Source organism: Ceratotherium simum, chromosome 10, assembly GCF_057802395.1.
Source record: "Ceratotherium simum simum isolate JZ-2026a chromosome 10, ASM5780239v1, whole genome shotgun sequence".
NCBI classification, from domain to species: Eukaryota; Metazoa; Chordata; class Mammalia; order Perissodactyla; family Rhinocerotidae; genus Ceratotherium; species Ceratotherium simum.
In genome coordinates, this window is record NC_141909.1 from 75,942,779 (window position 1) to 75,961,547 (window position 18,769).

The 18,769-nt window shown below is 49.5% G+C and overlaps 1 protein-coding gene across 1 annotated transcript; it reads right to left on the reverse strand.

Moving 5' to 3' along the window:
• Positions 1 to 248: 248 nt before the first annotated feature.
• GSX1 (GS homeobox 1) lies at positions 249 to 1,509 on the reverse strand. The gene is made up of 2 exons (XM_004435283.3): positions 1,098 to 1,509; positions 249 to 628 (listed from the first exon to the last, which is right to left on the reverse strand). Exons 1-2 carry the CDS (start codon positions 1,507 to 1,509, stop codon positions 249 to 251), a joined length of 792 nt encoding a protein of 263 aa, XP_004435340.2.
• Positions 1,510 to 18,769: the final 17,260 nt, after the last annotated feature.

Here is an 18,769-nt window from a genome sequence, read left to right on the forward strand (position 1 = left end):
TCGAGCGCTTGCAGCGTTCACAGCTTGAAGTTCGCTTTGGACGGCCGCGGGCCCTGGGGTGGGGATACCAGCGTCAGGTCTCTGCCAAGCTCTTGGTGCTGCCCAAGGCCGGGGCCTCCGCAAAGGCTTGCCAAATCCGTGCGTGGCCGCCGTTTGGCAGCGGGTGCCTGGGAACCAATGCTGCACCCCAGGACCAGTCTTTGAGGGGCAGGGAAGGCCTGGGGTGGGCGACCTGGGGAGGCATGCGCCTAGGGAGTGACCGTGAGATCCCGGTCGTCCTTCCCCGAAGAGGACGGAGACATGGGCAATTCGTCGTCATCCTCGGAGCACTTGGCTGAGGAGAGCGACGCGCACTTGCAGCCTTGCGGTGCGCCCGCGCCGGCACCCGCGCTCCCGCTGCCGCCGCGGTGGTTGCTGCCTTTACCCTCCTTCTTGTGCTTCACCCGGCGGTTCTGGAACCAGATCTTCACTTGCTTCTCAGACAGATTCAGGTAGGTCGCGATCTCGATGCGGCGCAGGCGGGACAGGTACATGTTAGAGGCGAACTCGCGCTCCAGCTCTAGCAGCTGCGTGCTGGTGAACGCGGTGCGCATCCTCTTGCTGCTGGGCAGCTGGTTCGAGCTGCTGTCTGGAGTGGGTAGGGGTGCAGAGAGGAAGCGATCAGACTCCTGAGCTGTGGGCCCCATCCTCCGGTAGGCGGCGGTTAGAATCCTGGGACTTTGGTCTCTCACCCACCTCTTTGCCCTACACGCGACGCACTGCAGCGTGACAGCGGGCGCCTCCCTGCCAACCCGTGGGACTCTGATAGTCCCAGAGTCACGCGGCCCTGGCACCACTGTATGGAGCTCCCTGAACCCCAGCCTTCGCTCCCTCCTGCGCACCCCCTCCAGGACCTAGACCGTCTGCCCTCACCCTCCCTCCTGGAGTCTTGTCCCGGCCGGCCTCCATCCGCACACCACACTGAGTGTCCCTCTCAGGGACCCGATATGACTCTCATCGCCCCTAGAACGCTCAGGGTCCCACATCCCCCATCCCTGCCTCGCCAACTCTCGTTGGGTCGCCTATACCCTGTCCCCCTGGGCGACGGCCCGGCTTACCCACAGAGATGCAGTGGAACTGCCTGGGGTCGGGCAGCGGATAAGAGGTCTGGTAGAGCGCGGCGGCGGCAGCGGCGGCGGCGGGGCCGTGAGCGACCCCGGGCGACACGGCCGAGTGCTGGCGGCCCAGGGGCGCGTGGCAGTACTGCGAGCCGAAGGGCGGGAAGGACGCCTTGAGCAGAGGCAGCGCGGGCGGTCCGGGCGGCCCGTGCAGCTGCGAGGCGGTGACGCAGAGCGGGCACACGCACAGCAGCCCGGCCTTGCGCGCGTGGCAGGCGCCGGGAGAGAGGCCGTGCAGTGCGTGCGGCGGAGGCACGGCGTAGGGAAAGAGCGGCGGCGGGCTGCCCTCGGGCGTCTTCTTCTCGCCCGCCTCGCGCAGCACCAGCGAGTCCACCAGAAAGGAGCGCGGCATGGCCCCGGTGCGCGGCCGCCCCGCCGCCAGCCCGCTCCCTGCGCCCCGCGGACCTCGGGGCTCTCCACCGGCTTTCCTGGGCCGCGGCCGCGCGCAGCTGCCTCTTCCGGGGAGGCAGAGGGTGCCGCTGAGGCCGAGGCTGAAGCCGCCGCCGCCGCTGCTGCGGGCGCCGCCCCAAGAGCTCGGGGTGCTGGCCAGCGCTAGTGGTGCTGAAAGGCGCCGGCGGCGCCGCTTAAATAGGACTATTGCCATGTGATGGGCTACGCCAGGAGCGGCCGGGGCCTCTCAATAGGGTTTTTGTGCCTTTTCTCTTGGCATTCACTCTGCACGCTTCCTCATTATTTCACTTGTTAACTAAATGAACTGCATAATGTACTCTATTCTTGTCAACCCCACCCACGCCGTAACTGGCGCCCTCGCCCCCTCCTCTCCCTTTTGCGGGTTTATTTTCTCATTCTCCTGCGATTTAATATTCTTTTCTTTCTCTTTATTCTGTACTCCCTTTTGGCTTTGCATTGGCGATCGGCCCGTTTATCTTACTGATTTTTGTAGTCCCTCGCTTCCACAGTTCCCCATGGGCGCACACCCCCATCTTCTCTGTGCACTCTCTGTCTTCGTTCCCTTCCTTCTCTCTTCACCCCCTGTCCCCCAAGATCATGCTGCCTCCACTCAATTTTCCCGGTTCAGCGCTGTGCACCCCGCTGGCGTCCCTACAGCCAGCCTCCAGTTTCCACCTGTGGAATCCCTTCCCCTCTCCCTGGGTCGGAAGCAGAAAGACTGGGGCTCCTGCGGTGAGGAGGCGCCGATAGGGAGAGGGGGCAGGGCTCAGTATTCCTCATCCAGCACTAACTCCACCTCTGTCACTCCGTTTTCTCCAAGTTTTTCGAATAGTCTTAACTTTGATGCTGCCAATAACGCTCAGTCTTTGTTCGGCAAATGCTAGTCAGTCAGCCCTTTCCTGCAAACGACCGGGCCGCGGACTTAGGAAAAGAGCTGCTGAGAGTCACGGACAGAGACAGGGAGTGGGGAACGAAAGCCTAGACGGCGAGGATCCAGGTCTCGCATCCCACCAGATGTGGCGAGCGTGGGCGTTCTCTGCAGGCGCGGATCTTTCCGGCGCTTTCTCCACTGGCCCGCACCCCAACCCCACACCCCAAGAGACTCGCGGGTGCGCTCGGAAACCATTGCTTTCCCAAAGTCTGCCCCGCAGGAGCGGCGCTAAGGGCAGTTGTATTCCCATCTTCTGCTGCCTTCGCCCACCCCGACCGAGCTCCGGTCTCCCCAAGACCTTCTCCTCCGCGTCACTCTCTTCTTTCTGGTCACACAATGGTTAAACAACTTCAAACGCCTGGCGCTGTGTATACAGCTTCAGCTTTTTAAATCGTCCTTAGGCTCAAAGCTGCTTCGCCCAGGAGCTTTTTCCATACAATGGGAAATTAGCATAAATATTGCGAATTTACAGCCCCGGACTTTTCACGGAAGACGTTTACTTTCGATTTTATTGGAACCAAATCGCTGCAGTCACCTGCTCTGAGCCCTGAATGGAATTGTGAGAAATGGAGGGAGAAGCCTTCCGGAGGGTGGAATCAGTGCACGGGAATAAGACTGCCCCAAATTGAAGCATTTACATGGGTTACCATCACTGGTGACATCTTTGCAATAACAACAGCAACAAATTATGACTGATTAAAAAGCAAAGACAATTCATTTGAGAGAAAATAACTCATTCCATGAAAGGGAGAGGGGCAATGGGGAAAATAACCTGGATGCAGGGCATGTCATCTAGCAAGAGGAGTAAGGGCTCAATGCCTCCTTGACTGTTCGGCATTGGGGGCGGGGGACCAATGCTGCCCCCAACGCCTTGGTCTCCTCCCCAAGGCTCCCTGCTCTAGGGTGATGCTTGCAAACCAGCCAGAGTGCATCAGCGAAGCCTAATGCCGGTTCTAATTGCCCTCTGGGAAATGTGGGATGGCCTGGACCGCTGAAACTGAGCCGGGACCAGGGCCGGGAGAGCGGCTCCTGCTGGGCAGAAGCGGGTGGGAGAGGCGCGGGGTGCGGGCGCGGCCCGGCGGGGTGAAAGGGGCGGCCGCCGCGCCCCGGAGCCGGGAGCCCACGAAGGGCCAGTGCGGAGCTCTCCTGGGAGCCCCAGCCTGCGCCCGGGGAGGAAGGGGTTAAGGGCCCCTGAATGCGAGCAAGGCCAAAGCTACTGGGAAAGAATATCTAGGGGGGAAAAATAACCAGTTTTTTTTTTTTTTCCCTCCAGCCTCTGGACCTTATTGAATGTCATTGAAGAAAGTTTTGAATGCCAGATAAAGAGAGGCGAATTAAAGTGTGTGACAGCGGAGGATAAGCAAACACAAAGAGAACTCTGTCACACTTTGGGGCAAAATCCGTGGGCTTTTTACCAAGTCTCTTCGCTATGATTGAATTAAGTAATAGGAAAACATTTTCTTTCAGTTTAGAGCCATTAGACAAAAACTTCAAAGCGAATAACACTTTTTAATGTGCTGCCCACAATGGATCGGGTTTTGTGCTGAAATGTTTAAATGGTTTGTTGTGCAACTCGGCGCGGGAGAGACGCGGGCCCAAGAAAATAGCATTCCTGAGAGTGTGTTCGGGAGGAAAGAACGCACACTTAATCCTCCATCTCTAAGGCCGGCGGGCTGCGGCCGGAGAGGGGGCTCCCTGCTCGGCGGTCGCGGGCCGCCGGGCGCGCCCCAGGGGGTTGATAATTTCAAGAAAGTTCTGTGGCCCCCGAGAAGGCCGGCTCCGCGGGCCGGGCAGGAGCTGAGACGCGCGGGCCGCGGGAGATTCAGTGCCGCCCGGGGGCCCAGCGCCGTTCATCTCACGGCCCAGCCCCTCGGCCTCTGCTCGTCGCCGGGTTTCCGGCCGCTGCCCTCGGAGCCCGGGGGGTACACTTTGGCGGCCGCGCTGCGTTCCCGTTCAAAGCGCCTCCCAGGACTGGCTTCAGCCGGGTTTGAACTTTACTCACCCGAGCGGACGCCCCTTGGGGCGGGGCGGGGGTGGGAGGAGGCGGCAGGATTAGCCTGACAGCCCGAGAGAGGGGCCCGGCGGAGCCCCTCCGCCTGGTGGGACCTGCTCTGCCCCCAGAGCTGGTTTTCAAGTGTCCATCAGGGACAGTTCGACATGGAATAATTTCTGTTGTCCTGGTCTTTTCTTCTCTTTTCATACTGCCTCCTTTCCTGTTGGTAGAGAGAACATGCCATCTTTCTCTTGGAAATATAGCTCTAAGATATTTTCAGCAAAAACGGGACAAATGGGGGTAGAGTGGGGTCCTTGTTCCCTTACCTCCTTCTCATATTTCTGCAAATGTCACTTTCCTTCTCAGGGAGGCCGACGACCCTATTTAAAAAAATCACTCCTCTTCCCCACACTCCCCAGTCCAGTTCTTTGCTTCCTAAATACCTTGCAACTTTGTGTCTTTTACTCACTTGTTTTTCTGTCTCCCCATCGCTTACCCCCGCCCTCACGCTGAAACACGTGCACCACTGAGGATCAGCGTGTTTGTCTATCTTGTGCGTTAGTGTATCCCTACACAGAAACGCTCCTGGCTCACAGTAGGTGCTCAGTATATATTTGCTGGATAGATAAATGAATCAAAGAGACCTGACTCGGGAGGGGGCCTGGGTAAGAGGACTTTCTGGTTTGTCTACTTAATACACCCAGACAGTTAAGAGCCTGTTCACTGACCTGCAGGAACTGTCTGACTCTCTAGCAGCCACCACACCTTCCCCAGTGCCGGAATCATCACAGGAGTTCAATGTGTTTGCTGAGTGAATGGCAGATCTGTAGGTACCCAGCCCTCTTCCAGAGTTTCTCAACTTTCTTCATAAAGGCAAGATGATCCCATTCAAGGTAGTTCCAGTGTCCAGGTCTGCAGGAGTTGGATGAACCTACTGGTAGCTCAAGACTAGGAGTAGTCGTCTAGGTCTTTTCATGGTGTACAGGGGATGGATTTGGTTTGAAAGAAAGAAGATGTGGTATATGGCCTGGAATTATCAGTGACCATTTCTGTTCTTTCTGGCTTAAGGCAATGGAGTGGGAATTCTCGTTGTAAAGAAAGGGACTGCTCCCCTGACCAGGCCAGTAGTGACTCAGACAACTCCCTTAAGAGAGAGCAGTCTGTTCAGTTGAGCAGAAGGGCAGGAGATCACCTGGTCTGCCAGGAAGTGGAGGGTGTCTATCTAGGGGTTGGGGAGGGCGCCTAGAATTGGGCATCAATGGGAAGTGGAGGCCAAGCCGTGCAAGGCCATGCTAATGGGTCTGTACTTGATCCTATTCAGAGATTTTTAAGCAAGGGTAGTAACAGAGTCAGACCTGAACTTGAGAAGTATAACTGGAAGCAGTAGGAGGTCTTATTGATGGGGACAGAGAGAGGCCAGAGCAGGGTCCAATACAGTCAGTTTTCAAATGAATGTTTATTGAATTATTGAATGAACAAAGGTAGGGAAACAAGCAAGGAAAAGATGGTATTAGTTCAAGTGATGGATAATGACCACTTGAGCTGAGGTGGCGCAGGAGCATCAGAAAAGGGAACTATTTGCCAGAATTTGAAGGGGGAATGAGTAAGGCCAATTAGGAGTGGTGTGTGTGTGTGTGTGGGTGGGTGGGTGGGGGTGTGTGTGTTGGAGGGGAAGGTCATGAAAGAGAGAGGGAGTTAAACATGCTGGTGACCGGTTGGTTGCTTGCTTGAGGGAATGAGTGGGTGGTGACACCAAAGGCGGAGACAGGGACTTCAAGAGCAGGGCCCACTTTTGCTCGTGGAGGTGCAACATTATGTCATACTTGGAAGTATTGCATTTTAGTCCTTAACCTTCTGCTAATGTCCCATGGTGAAAATGTGTTTCTAAAGTTGAATAGAGCGATGAGAGATGGAGAAAGAGTTTTGGAATGTAAGTGTACAAAAATGGTGGCTTTAGTCTTAGGATGAATGAGCTTCAGGGGGGCAGTAGAGAAAAAACAGAATTATGGATGTATCCCTGGGAATACCCATAAAGAGACAAGTGGAGGGAGAGCTCCTCACAAGTCAGAGAAGCGTTTTCAGCATCCATCTTGGACAGTTAGATGATCTTTAGGATAGAAGCTTCATGCTGGGAATAGTGGAGCAGAAAGATGGGGAGAACCAGGGTCCAGAAGATCAAGGAGCTGCCTGCCTATTTTATGTGAATGGGAGATAAATATTTATCTTTTTTATGATTGTTTAAATGTTTTATTACAGGCAGCTGTGTATAATCATAACTAATGTGGTCCCCATCCCCTGATCCATCCAGATAATAAGAATCAAGCCAGCTGAAGGAATCAATGGTAATCATGTCATAGCTGCTGGGATAGCCTCTTGTTTCCCAACTGGATTACACGCGCTTAAGGGCAGGGACGTATTTCTACTGGCGTCATCCACCCTTCCCACAGCGCTTGGCACATTGTATATATGTAATAGGTGTTTAATACCAGTGCTAATGGCCATAAACGAGCTGTCCTTCCTTTGCACCTATTCAGTGCACCACAGCTGCATCTTGATGAGCATCACAAGATTTCATTATCTCTCAGGGCTTTAACTTTCTATAGTGAAGTTGGAGTGTTGCCTCACCTCCCTTGAAAGGATTAATGATGATGTACATGTACCCTGAAGGTTACCAGGTTTTCTGGTTAATGGCTACATGTGAAAGCAATTAATATCAATAACCTAGAGTTTCTATTTGAACCTTGCAGGACCTCTGGCCTCACTCGTAAAATGCCTCCCTTTCCCATCTGGTTTTCTGCAAGTCCTTCATGGGCTGCCTTACAAGTGCCTACAGCCCAGTCTGTTAACTGGCACCCACCATGACACCCACTATGTGCTTCCCCTCCAGGGAGTTTTCTCCCTAGTCCATGTGCTCAGCCTGGGTTAGATCTACTGCATCCTTCCACATCTTCCTCCAGGGACCACTGTTTATTCCTTATGCATTTGTAAAGCACACTGTCCAAGGCGGAGTGTGCCCTCAGTAAATGTGAGCTGTGTGTTTTCTTCGCTGGCTGACAAGCTGCAGGAATGTTGGTGAGGCTTTCTCTTGGCATGGAATGTCCAGCCTAAATAATTCACCCAGACCTTTTCCTTTTCTCCTCTACCCAACGTCACTGGATGCAAAGACGATTTCTGCAAAGATGAGAGTCTGCATCCTAAAGGTCCTACCCAGCGACTTTGAAGATGAGTGTGGAACATCTTACTAAGGATTTCAGTAGGATTTAAAGAAGAAGAAGACATGATGCATTTGGTACAGATGGAACCAGTCTCGCCTAAAGTAGTTTTTCATTGATGAATGGACTCCTGACCTTTAAGAATTAGTCCCTGTTTCTCCCTTATGGATGACAGTGACTCTTGAGTCACAAGGCTGGACTTGATTGTCTGTAGCCTAAGGCGAGATTCCCATCAGGAAACTTGGTTTTGAGACCTTCCAGTGTAAATGTTCCTTGTCTTGTCTGTCTGTCTTTCTCTGACAGCAGGAGCCAGCAGCCTGCTGATCAGCGAGATGGCAGCATAAAGCAATAAACCTGAGGACGGCGGAGACTTTTTTGGCTGCTCAGTTCTCTTCACACACACTCCTCTTTCCCCATTTTTACCAGAGCAAACTCTAGACACATCCCCTCTCCCAACCTCCCATTCTCTGAAAGCCTTTGGCTCAAAAACACCCAAGAAAGCAAAGATAGGCTGCTGGAACAGAAAAAGCAGAGGACCTGTTTAAGGCTAAAATTCTGTGCTATGTCCTACAGAGCAGGGCAGATTGGTTTAAAAAGTCCTGGAGATTCTGTGATCATCACCCCAAACCCCACTCCCAACTAACACAGCCAACCTCCAGTTTTGTTCAACAAAGTACTTGGGTTAGCAATTTCTCAGAGCCATAGTGAGCAAGTGATTGATGCTGGCTGTGTCCTTATTACATTTTGGAAGAGAGGAAGGGGTGAGAGGAAGGGAGGGGTTCTCAAAGAAGGAGGGGTGCCAGAGACCCTGATTCTCGCAGGAGCTGCTCCGGGATTTTCTTAATGATGCTCACAACCCTGGCAGGGAGCTGAGTATTTCTAGCCTAGTTGGCACAGTGAAGCCAACGGAGCACCAGTGGATTCTGGGCCCATGTTGTCTTGCAGTCATGTACTATTCCAAAGGATAATGTCCTTACCATTTGGCCAGTGCTACTCATCCTCAGGAACCCTGGTTCTTAGTTCCCACAAAGAATGTTGCATCTGTCATAATTACTTGAGCAATTGTAACCATACAGATCTCTGTGTCATTTTGAGTACCAGGCTAATGTCTCCAGTACAGCAGGCCCTTGCAAAAAGGAAAGAAAGTTGAGCAGTTAGAATCCACAGGGAATTGGGTTTATTAGCAGATCTGCTCTAAGTAGGCCCTGTGCCTCAGCGAGAAGTCCTATTTCTGACTAACCACGTAGAGTTAGTGAATAAACTGAATCCTTAAGAAAAGTCACTTTCTTTTACTTATCCAGCTATTAAGTGAAGGCTAATACCATGGGCAGTTCATATCAGCTGAAGCCTTAAAACTAAGCTTAGCTGGCTGTATCCTGGGACAGCAAGAAGATGTCACTTCTATCTTGTCTAGTTTGTACAGCAGACACAAACCCTTCCCTAAGCTTTCATTACTCATTAAAGATCAAAGCATAAATTGGGAACAACCTGGGAGCCTCTCCAACTTACTGCCTTGTCTTAGGACCTTTTGAGAAGTCTTCTGACCCTGCAGGAACCTTACTTCTCAGGACAGCCCTCTGGCAGTGACTCCAATTCGTAATGCAAGTGGTCCCTGTATAGGGTGCGGACACTATCTTACTCGTCTCCATCTCAACCTAAGTCATCATTAATGGGGCAGGTTCTAAGATTATCCATCCTCACTTTCCAGTGTCTTTTTCTTGATTTCTTGATTCTGTGATGGGTGCAAAAATTTGTGCCACACTTAGCACTAGCAGGGCTGAGTTCTCTGGGAAGTAGCTTCATCAAGCTAGCTTCAGAGGGAGGGGCTGGCCTGTTGATTTGTTTTACACAAGCACTTCAGGAAGATGATGGTGGAAACAGATACTTCCCCTGTGAATATTCCTTTAGGTGGCAGTTCGTTAATGAGAGGATAATTTCTAAAATATTTAAAAATCAAGTGAAGTAGATTATCAACCAAAAACCATCCCAAAGTGTAATAGGTGACTAATAAAATATAGATTTTGTATTTGCAACCAGTAGTTCATTTTATTGTTAAAATATGTTGTAATTCTATTTGTGACAGAGTCTGAAGGGTGGAGCTTTCTCCGGAGCTTCTCAATTCTCTGTTGAGATAGACTTATAGAATGGTATTCAGCTTAATTAAATCAATTGGCCAGCAGTTAATACTTACTATATGCCAGGCACATGTACTAACTTATTTAATCCTCACAATCAGTAAAATGAACTACAAGTTAGGAATTTAAAAGATGTATTTTATTGGTCAGATATTACAGTTTGGGACAGTTTTGGGTTAGTAATTTACTTGAGTGGGAGTTCATATACTTGAAAAACGTATGAGATAGGTACTATTATTATTTCCATTTTACAGATGTGGAAACTGAGGCATAGAGAAGTAACTGGCCAAGCAGACAGAGGCTCAGCTAAAATCTTGGATGTTAGTGGTGGTTATTACCGAGATGAAGGGAAGAGTGGGTAATGGGAGAAATGAGCAATTTCTGCGACTCTTGTTCTAATCCATTGAACAAATATTCATTGAGTTTCTGCTTTGAGTAGGATAACATAGTTGTTAAGAGAGGGGCCTCCGAAGACACCCTGGCTATGATCTTGGGCAACTTGCTTAATTCTTGGAGCCCTAGTTGCCACATCTGTAAAATATGTAGCATAACAGCACCTGCTTCATAGAATTGTTGGGAGACTGAAATGAGTGCAAAGACCTCTGCAGCATTTAGTACTGTGTCTGTCACATAGTAAGTACTCAATATATGTTAGCTATTATCATAGGCACATATCATCTGGGCAATTCCATGCAAATCCCAGAGCCCAGCCACGTGCATTGCATAGGAAGGGCAAATTCTTGTGCCAGAGCCTGAGGAGAACTTCAAAATAGCACACTGCAGCACAGAGGGGTGGAGACGTCAGAAGGCAGTTTTGAGAGATACACTTCCAGAAGTCACCGCACAGGACTGGGGATGAACATTCTGGGTCACCATTAGGGAGTAGAAGAGTGTGGAGGGTTCTAGACACTCTGAACAAAAGCTTGTTGGGAGCGATTTAGTCAGCCAGAACCCCCATTCCAGGAAGAACCCCTAGACCGTGATTTAGGTTAAAGACACAAACTTTTCCTTTCCTTTCCATCCTCTGTGAAATGCTGTGGCAGGTATGAGAACAGCTTTGTGACTGGAGAACATTCCACTGAGATCACGCTTTTCCCTGATCCAGCCAAGGATGTGACCAGCCCACGTGAGAGCAGCTAAGAAACTCTCCCATGTCACAAAGAAATTGGAGGAAAATGTAAATTAAAAAAACCCCAAACAAAACAAGAGCTCTAATTGATGATGCTGGGGTTCCAGTAATGAGTATGTATGCTTCTCCTTTCAATATTTGTAGTAGAGACTTAAAAAAACTTCTTTTTGGAGAATATGTGATATTTTGGTGGGGAAAGAAGGGGAAAAATAATGAAGATTTTTCCCCCTTCCTACTTCTCTTTTTCCTGCTTTACTCCTCTCTTCACTTGCTTCCTTTCTCTTCTACTGTCTAATCGTTATCATCATCATCATCGTCGTCACCACATTCACCATCACCAGAAGTTTCTAATGGAAGGGGCTGGAGCTTTGGAGAACAATGAGGTTTAGTCTCTACTTATATTAGTCAGTACAGGAAGCAGAAAACACTCCAGCTATTTTAAGCAGTAAAGGAAGGATTTAATACAGAAAATCAGTATTTACAGAACTCCAGAAAGGGATGCAAAGTAGACTGTAGGCTGGGCCTTCAAGAAATTCAATAACGCCTAACTAGCCTACCACAATCAAGAACGAGGAGAGTTAGGAGGCTGCCACGGGCACATTTGAGCTCAAAAATCAGTCACAGCTGTGATCTGGGATTAGCGATTTGCTGTTTCTATAATTTCCTTTTGACACTATGAAGCTAGTAATTGGACACTGGACTGCTACTGTAGAAAACCTCAAATCTCCACAACCATCCTTGCCAGAAGCAACAGCTAAAAGCAGGAAGATGGGCTTGTTGGGAGACAGTTCTCCCATGTCTGCACATGTCGCAGATGTACTGACTGCTTTGCTCTAGATGGTCTTTTCAAGGATACTTGCACAGCAAATAGCTTTGGAGATAGAGCTAGCATCTCTTTCCAGACCAAAGGGCAGGCCTACTATCCATAAAAGATTTGGGTTCTCTAAGCTCGGGGTTCCTCTCCTTTAACATAACCCACTGTGTATGCAGGTGTCACCTGGCCCTCTTCATGTTGCTCTGTGGGAATTGGGGCTTGAGGAAGCAGAACAAGAAAATGCTGATATTCTGGCTACTGCTTTTGCTGTAAGTAATAAAGTCCTTTGTCTCTGACCCAGGAGTCTTGTGTCTTCTATCAGCATCTATGATACTGTGGAAGACTAATTTGTTAGCTTGCATGTAGAGTAAAACCTCAGACCCTTCACAGTTCTTGACGTGTCTCCTGTCGCCTCTGTCTTCCAAATATTGAACAAGTACATCTAATTGTTGGAACCTTATATATAACCTGAACTTTAGCTGCAGGGGAGTCTGAGACGTGGGTTTAACTTTCCATACTCTGTAGTACAGAAAAGCACCATATGCACTGCACGTCCCTCTAGGGGGTTGCCATCTAGTTGGGATTTTAAACAATGGCTACCACTTATTGGGCTCTCATATCATCCAGAAACTATGATAGGTGGATTACATAAATGATTGTGAATGCTGACAACCGCCCTACAAGATAGGTATTATTTCACTCCTTCTCCGTATGGGAAACTTCCACAGGGATTCAGCGACTGCCCAGGGCCATGCAGCTCTAAGTTTCTGAGTCAGATTCAGACTCGGGTCTGCCTGGCTCCACTGCTTGGCCCCGTCTGCTCCTCGATGCTGCTGTCACAGTGTAGCACAAAGTGTGTGTGCCAGTGCTGTCTTGGTGAAAGTTTTATTTCTGGAGCATTCAGAGGAGAGCTCATGCTACCCTAGGGCGGGGAGGAAATGCCTCTCTGAGGAGGGAGGCTTGACGTGGTCCTTCAGGAAGGGCGGGACTTAGATTAATGGGGTGCAGATGGGTGGGTGAGATGGGGGAGAGAGAGAAGCTGGAAAGGACAGTGTGAGAAAATGCACAAAAGTATGTGTGGGGACATAATGAATTTGTGTCAGTAGAGAGATAGTGTGGCAGGGGGACAGCTTGTTGTAAGGGCCTGGTGTAAAGGGTGTTGAATTTCAGAATAAGACTTGACCTTCCAGATAGTGGTAGGAACACCAAATTGCCATTACATGTCTCCCATCACTTTCTTTTTTCCCTTGACTTGTTTTGCAACCCAGATAATTCCAGGAAAAAGAGCAGCTCATCATTTCTCTAAGCCAGAGAATTCCAGGAGGGGAAAATGGCTGCCGGTTCAGCCACTCAACACAGCCTGTCTCTGAAGGCCAGGGAGACAGCCTCTTCCCCAAATTCTACAGCGCAGGACCAGCAGAAGGAAGGCGTTAGCATAAAATGGAGAGAGAGCATGGACTGTAGCTCACATTAGCAGACAATATTGCTTTGATTGCAGACAACACACATGAATTGAATTGATAAAGGAATCTTCCCATCAAAGCCAGAAATGAGTGGAAATTAACTTTAACAAAGTAAGCAACTGTGCTCAAGAGACAGATAGAAGAAACCCACTGCATACTTTGTACATTTCAGAGACGTAGAGGAGCAAAGTGTTCAGGCCCATCAGCAAGTGCAAGAGTGATTAATAAACACTTACGCGGACATTCATCTGACAGGCGACTGACAAAGCCCCACAATGATGAGGAGAAGGGGCATTTCTTCTTGATAGATGTATCTGAAATGCTCATTTACTCCTTTTTGATGGATTTAAATGTCCAGGTATTCTCTCTCCATAGAAATTGATTCTGAAATGGTGCTGGGTTAAAAATAAGAGCTAGAGATTTAACTACAACCATGTGGCAGAAAATATATTCGTCCTTGTCATCAATGCATAGATAGAAACGCGCTATAGTTTAACAGAGGTGTGGGGAGGTGGAGGGGGGGCTGCTAATTCTTTTTAAAGTGTAAAATGAGATAGACAGGTACAGAAGATCTCTGCTTGGGATTCTGTATATAGAGTTAGAGACTAATACTAGCTTTTTTCTATACAGTCTGAAATAGTTTAAAAATTATCCATTGCCAGTTCTCAAGGACTAGACTTAAATTTGGACTTAATGAAGATTTGCCCTGGGGCTGAATTCTCCAATGGAGGAAGCAGGAATGTGGCCACAGAAGACTGGTTAACGTGGTCCACAGAAGGCAGCGAAACTCATTAATTCAGGACCCCATCCACTCTCTTCTTCCCAGAGAACAAGGCAGGGTTTGGTTTGTCAGATTGAATTATCCAATATTGGCCCCACTATCCCCTTCTCTTTTCAGTGAAGCCCAGCCCCAACCAGGCTCCTGGCATTCCATCTGGAATTCTCCTGTGCCCGCTCAGGTAAACTCTAAGGAAGCGTACATCTGAAGGGAAGGAGTCCTGTGTGTAGCTATTTTGCAGTTTCCATCTACACCAATGGTGTGATGGTACAAAAGATATCCTGGGAGACAGTATGTGTCTCCATCAGTCTCTAGACTCTCCAAGGCAAGAAAAGTCTGGCTTTGGGGGCTCTATATAAGGCAATTGTAGTTGATCCCATCATTAACATTCCCAGGGACTCAGATACCATAAACGGTCTCACGAATCTTGAAGTAAAATATAAGGCACTCTTAGAGGGCCTAAGACTCTAAGTTTTAGAATAGATACCAGGGCACCAAGGCATAATTCATGGTCCCTGCTATCCCCACGCCATCTCTGTGGGGGGCTGAACAGACTGTAGTGAGCAAGACAGCCTTCCTTTAGGCTTTTATCCCTGAAAGAGTCAAAGGAATTTGATAGATTAAGGAATGCTCTCCAGTGCTCTAGAGGGTGGCATGGTATCCGTTAGGAATTCTCCTGTTGCGAATGACAGAAAATCTGACTAACAATGGTTTAAACACACAGGACATTATTTTTTTCCTAAAAACAATGTGTGGTGCAGCTGTGCAATGCTCTTAGGAGACCCAGGCTTTTCTTATCTTTCCTCTCTGGTATCCTTAGTCTCTTGTCTTTTGTTTTCATGCTTGTGTCCTCATGCTGGGCAGAAGGCTGCTGCACTCCAAACCTCACCATGTTCCGGGCAGGGAACAGTAGAAGGGGGATGGACAAAGAGTGGGCCACTGGCTTTTCCTGGCAGCTCCACCTTGCAGATTTCTGCTACGTACCACCTTTCCTGGAAGGAAGCCGGGGGAGGGGAATTGGGGGTGGGAATCGGGTCATCCAACCAATAGTGTCTACCACAAGTACTGACAACAATGACCACACAAAAGAGAATAAGGGGACACCTCTGGGATGGAAACCATGATGTCTCAGTCTGCTTTAGCTGCTATAACAAGTACCACAGACTGGGTGGCTTAAACAACACAAATTTATTTTCTCACAGTTCTGGAGGCTGGAAGTCTGAGACAGGGTGCCAGCACGGTCAGCTTCTAGGTGAGAGCCCTTTTTCTGGTTTGCAGATGGCCATCTGTGTCCTCTTGCTGTGTCCTCACATGCCGTAGAGCAGGGAGAGAGAAAGCAAGCGGTCTCGTGTCTCTTCTTATGAGGGCACTAATCGTACCATGAAGCCTCCACCCTCATGACACACTTACCTCCCACGGGTCCCACCTCCTAATACATCACATTAGAGATTAGGGTTTCGACATATGAATTTTGGGGGACGTAAATATTCAGTCCATAGCATGGATGATGGGAATCATAGGGTGGGTTTTTAAGTGAGGTTGACTCAAGATTTGCCATCTGAGGGTCCTGAAACCCTGTAGCCTGCTGGGCTCACCTCTTCTTTTAATATTTGATTGAAGCAGCTTGCCTCCCCACCCCATGCCAAGAACCACAGGAAGTCCAGTGCCCCCCCAGGATTTCCGGGGCTCCCTGTAGCCCACTGCCACTGCCCTCCTCCTCTCCCGCAGATTGTCCCCCACGCTCGGCTCTGCCTTCCTGCTTTATCCTCCCAGGGCACCACTCACTCAGGGCGCTTGCGTACCATGTGATTTCTTGTCAACTCATCCAAATCCAGGAGTCCACACAGATCTTTCATTCATTTCAGTAGGCTGGTATTTACTTTAATCAGCCTCTTGGCTAAGGAATAAAACAGTATTTAGGAAAAAATCTTTCTCAGAATGGTGAGTCTGCATTTTTAAAGAACATTTTCTGAAGGATGATTTACCTTTTTTCATCTGTAATCTAATTCTCAGGGGCTTTTCAGAGCAGAGTCTTCTTTTTCACCTTGAGATCATTTTTTCTTTTCTTATAGAGTTTTTTAGGCTGATGTTTTTGATTGTGAACTAAATACATAAGTGAGCATAATTAGTCTCACTTATTTTTATGGACTTTAAGGTCATTCGTTTCCTAAGACCCAACAGTCTTATTTCTCTAAAAGACAAAAAAAAAAAAAGCTGAAGTTTTTTTGCCACGTGTCACAAATATGAAAATCAACCATTTCTGCTTTCTTTAGTAATAGCTAAGGGCAAAGACCACAGATTAACCTCCCTCCATTAGGCACAATCAATAGAGATTTGGAGTTTTTTCCCCAGTCTAGACTCCTGTTTGAGAACGACTGTTAGAATGAGGCACATTTCCTGCAAAGGCCCAAGGACAAAGGGCCTGCTGGTCGCCGTCCATGTGACTCCAGGAAATGCCAGGCCTGCAGCTCAGGTTTTGGACTTGCATGGCAGGAGGCAGTGATGGATGGAGTTCCAGTTTGAAGGTCTGAGCTGCTGTGAATGACACAGTCCTGCTGGGGGGTGAGTTTTCTCAACAGTCACTAACGCCTGCCGGGGGCTGAATTTTCTCAACAGTCACTACAGCTCACTGTAAAAGCCTGTGCTGTTTCCAGACTGGCAGAACCAGGAGCTGCCCTTGGCATAGCATGTTGGGCAAGCACAGGCCACCACGTCTGAGCATGCGCAATAGGTGAGGGCCAGGCAGTCAGAGGACGTTCAGAATCAGGCCATCAGAGATTTGGTAAGGCTCTTGAATGAAGAGGGGACATAAAGCTGCTTCCTTTTTGGGGGAGGTTCCTCCAAGGCAGCTGGGAACTCATCCTGAGCAGTTGGAAATACAACCCTGAATGCTGTCACTTCCACATCCTCCGATGCAACTCCAGCTTCAGCTGAGCTCCTCCAAAGAGGGAACTTGAAGTTGAAAGCATGAGGCTGCCCTTGGGGGGACTAACAAGTTACTCACCTCTAGGCTAAATCCCCCAAGTCCAGACCATCCAGACTGTAGTCATCTGGGGTGGTGTGGGGGAGGGGTCCTTCAGCCCCAGGAGCCATAAACAGGCAGGTGCTTCTCCCAAGGGACTGTGGGTCCAGGTGCTGGGACTTATTAGAAAGAGAGGGGACTGGGGAGATCGAGGAGCCCAGACAGCAGCCAGGGCCGGAGGCTGGGATTCCCACACCACTGCATTCATCATTCCTTCAGCCATGTAACAGCCAGTCACTGGCACTGGTTAGAGGCTGAGGTCACATCGAGTTGATTGAGACACGATCTGTGCCCACACGGAGCCTCACACACATGTAAGAAGGAAGGGCAGGCAGTCCTCACACGGAACAGTGGGGGCCAGAGGAGCTGAGGAGCTGTCAGGGGAGGGGATTCTTGAGCTGAGGTTTGAGCAGTGAGGAGGTGTTGTTCAGGCAGATGGTGGGGAAAGGCGTCTCTGGCAAGGGGGTGCGTGAGCAAGGGCACAGAGTGGAAACAGCCTGGACTCGGGAAGGTATGCGGAGTTCTGCAGGACTGGAGTACAGTGTGAGGCCAGGGAAGAGGCGGGGCCGGAGAGGTCAATCGGGTTTAGATCACGCTGCCCAACTGAAATGTTATGTGGGCCACATTCGTAATTTTAAATTTTATAGTAGCCAATTAAAAAGTAAGAAGAAACAAGAAATTAATTCTAATAATGCATATTTTTAAATCCAAAATATTATCATTTCAACATGTAATCAGTATAAAAGTTATTAATGAGATATTTTATATTACTTTTCTAAGTCTCCAAATCCAGTGGGTATTTTGCACTCGCCTTGCATCAGAAGTGCTCCGTAGCCACACGTGGCTAGTGGTGCCTATACTGGACAGTGGACGTCTACGCAAAGGGCCTGCTGGGGAGGCTGGGGAATAGATTTCATCCTGAGAACAAAGAGGGCGTCATTGAAGGGTTTCAAACAAGGGAGTGGCATGGTCAGTTTTGTGTTCTAGAAAGGTCTCTGGCTGGAGTGGGAAAATAAACCAACTGGGGCAGAATTGCAACAGACCAGGCAGACGGGAATGCCCTAAAATAGAACAGTGAGCACATGTGTGTACATATGAGTGTGTGAGAAAGAGAGGGAGGGATGTGTGCTCATCTTTCTTGGGAAATACACTTTATAGCAGGATTAGGAAGCCAAATTTGCTGTAAGAAATGTGGCCGATTTAACCACATTGTGTGTTTTTTGATTTTCCATGCAGATAACCCTCCGGTGCTGTGGCAGCAGACCGCCCCCCCAAATCCAGACAGAGCTCTCTGATCTCAGCATTTCACTCCAGTGCTGCTGGCGTGCTCCTTCTGGAGAAGGAGAGCAGCCCTCAGAGGGGTGTCAGGCCTGGAGTCCCAGGAGCCCCCATGCCTCCTGCTTTGAGGCCAGCCTTGAATGCAGAGGGGCTTGGCTCTGCTATCCTCTCCTGTCGCACAGCCTGATGAGTGGGCCAGGGCTGCTGGTGAGGGGCACTGAGGCAGGAACCGGCACAGGCAGGCAGGAGGTTCCCACCTCCCCCTGGAGTGTGGGGAAGATCCCAGAATCTCAGGACAGGTAGAGCTGTGTCCTCCCAGCCATTTATGTGTGGCCCTGAGCAATTTCTCTGAGGCTTGGTTTCCTTATCTCCAAAGTGGAGTCTTAGCTTACCTGACAGGGCTGTCTGGGGGAGCATGTGGGACAGTATAGCAAATGGCCTGGGAC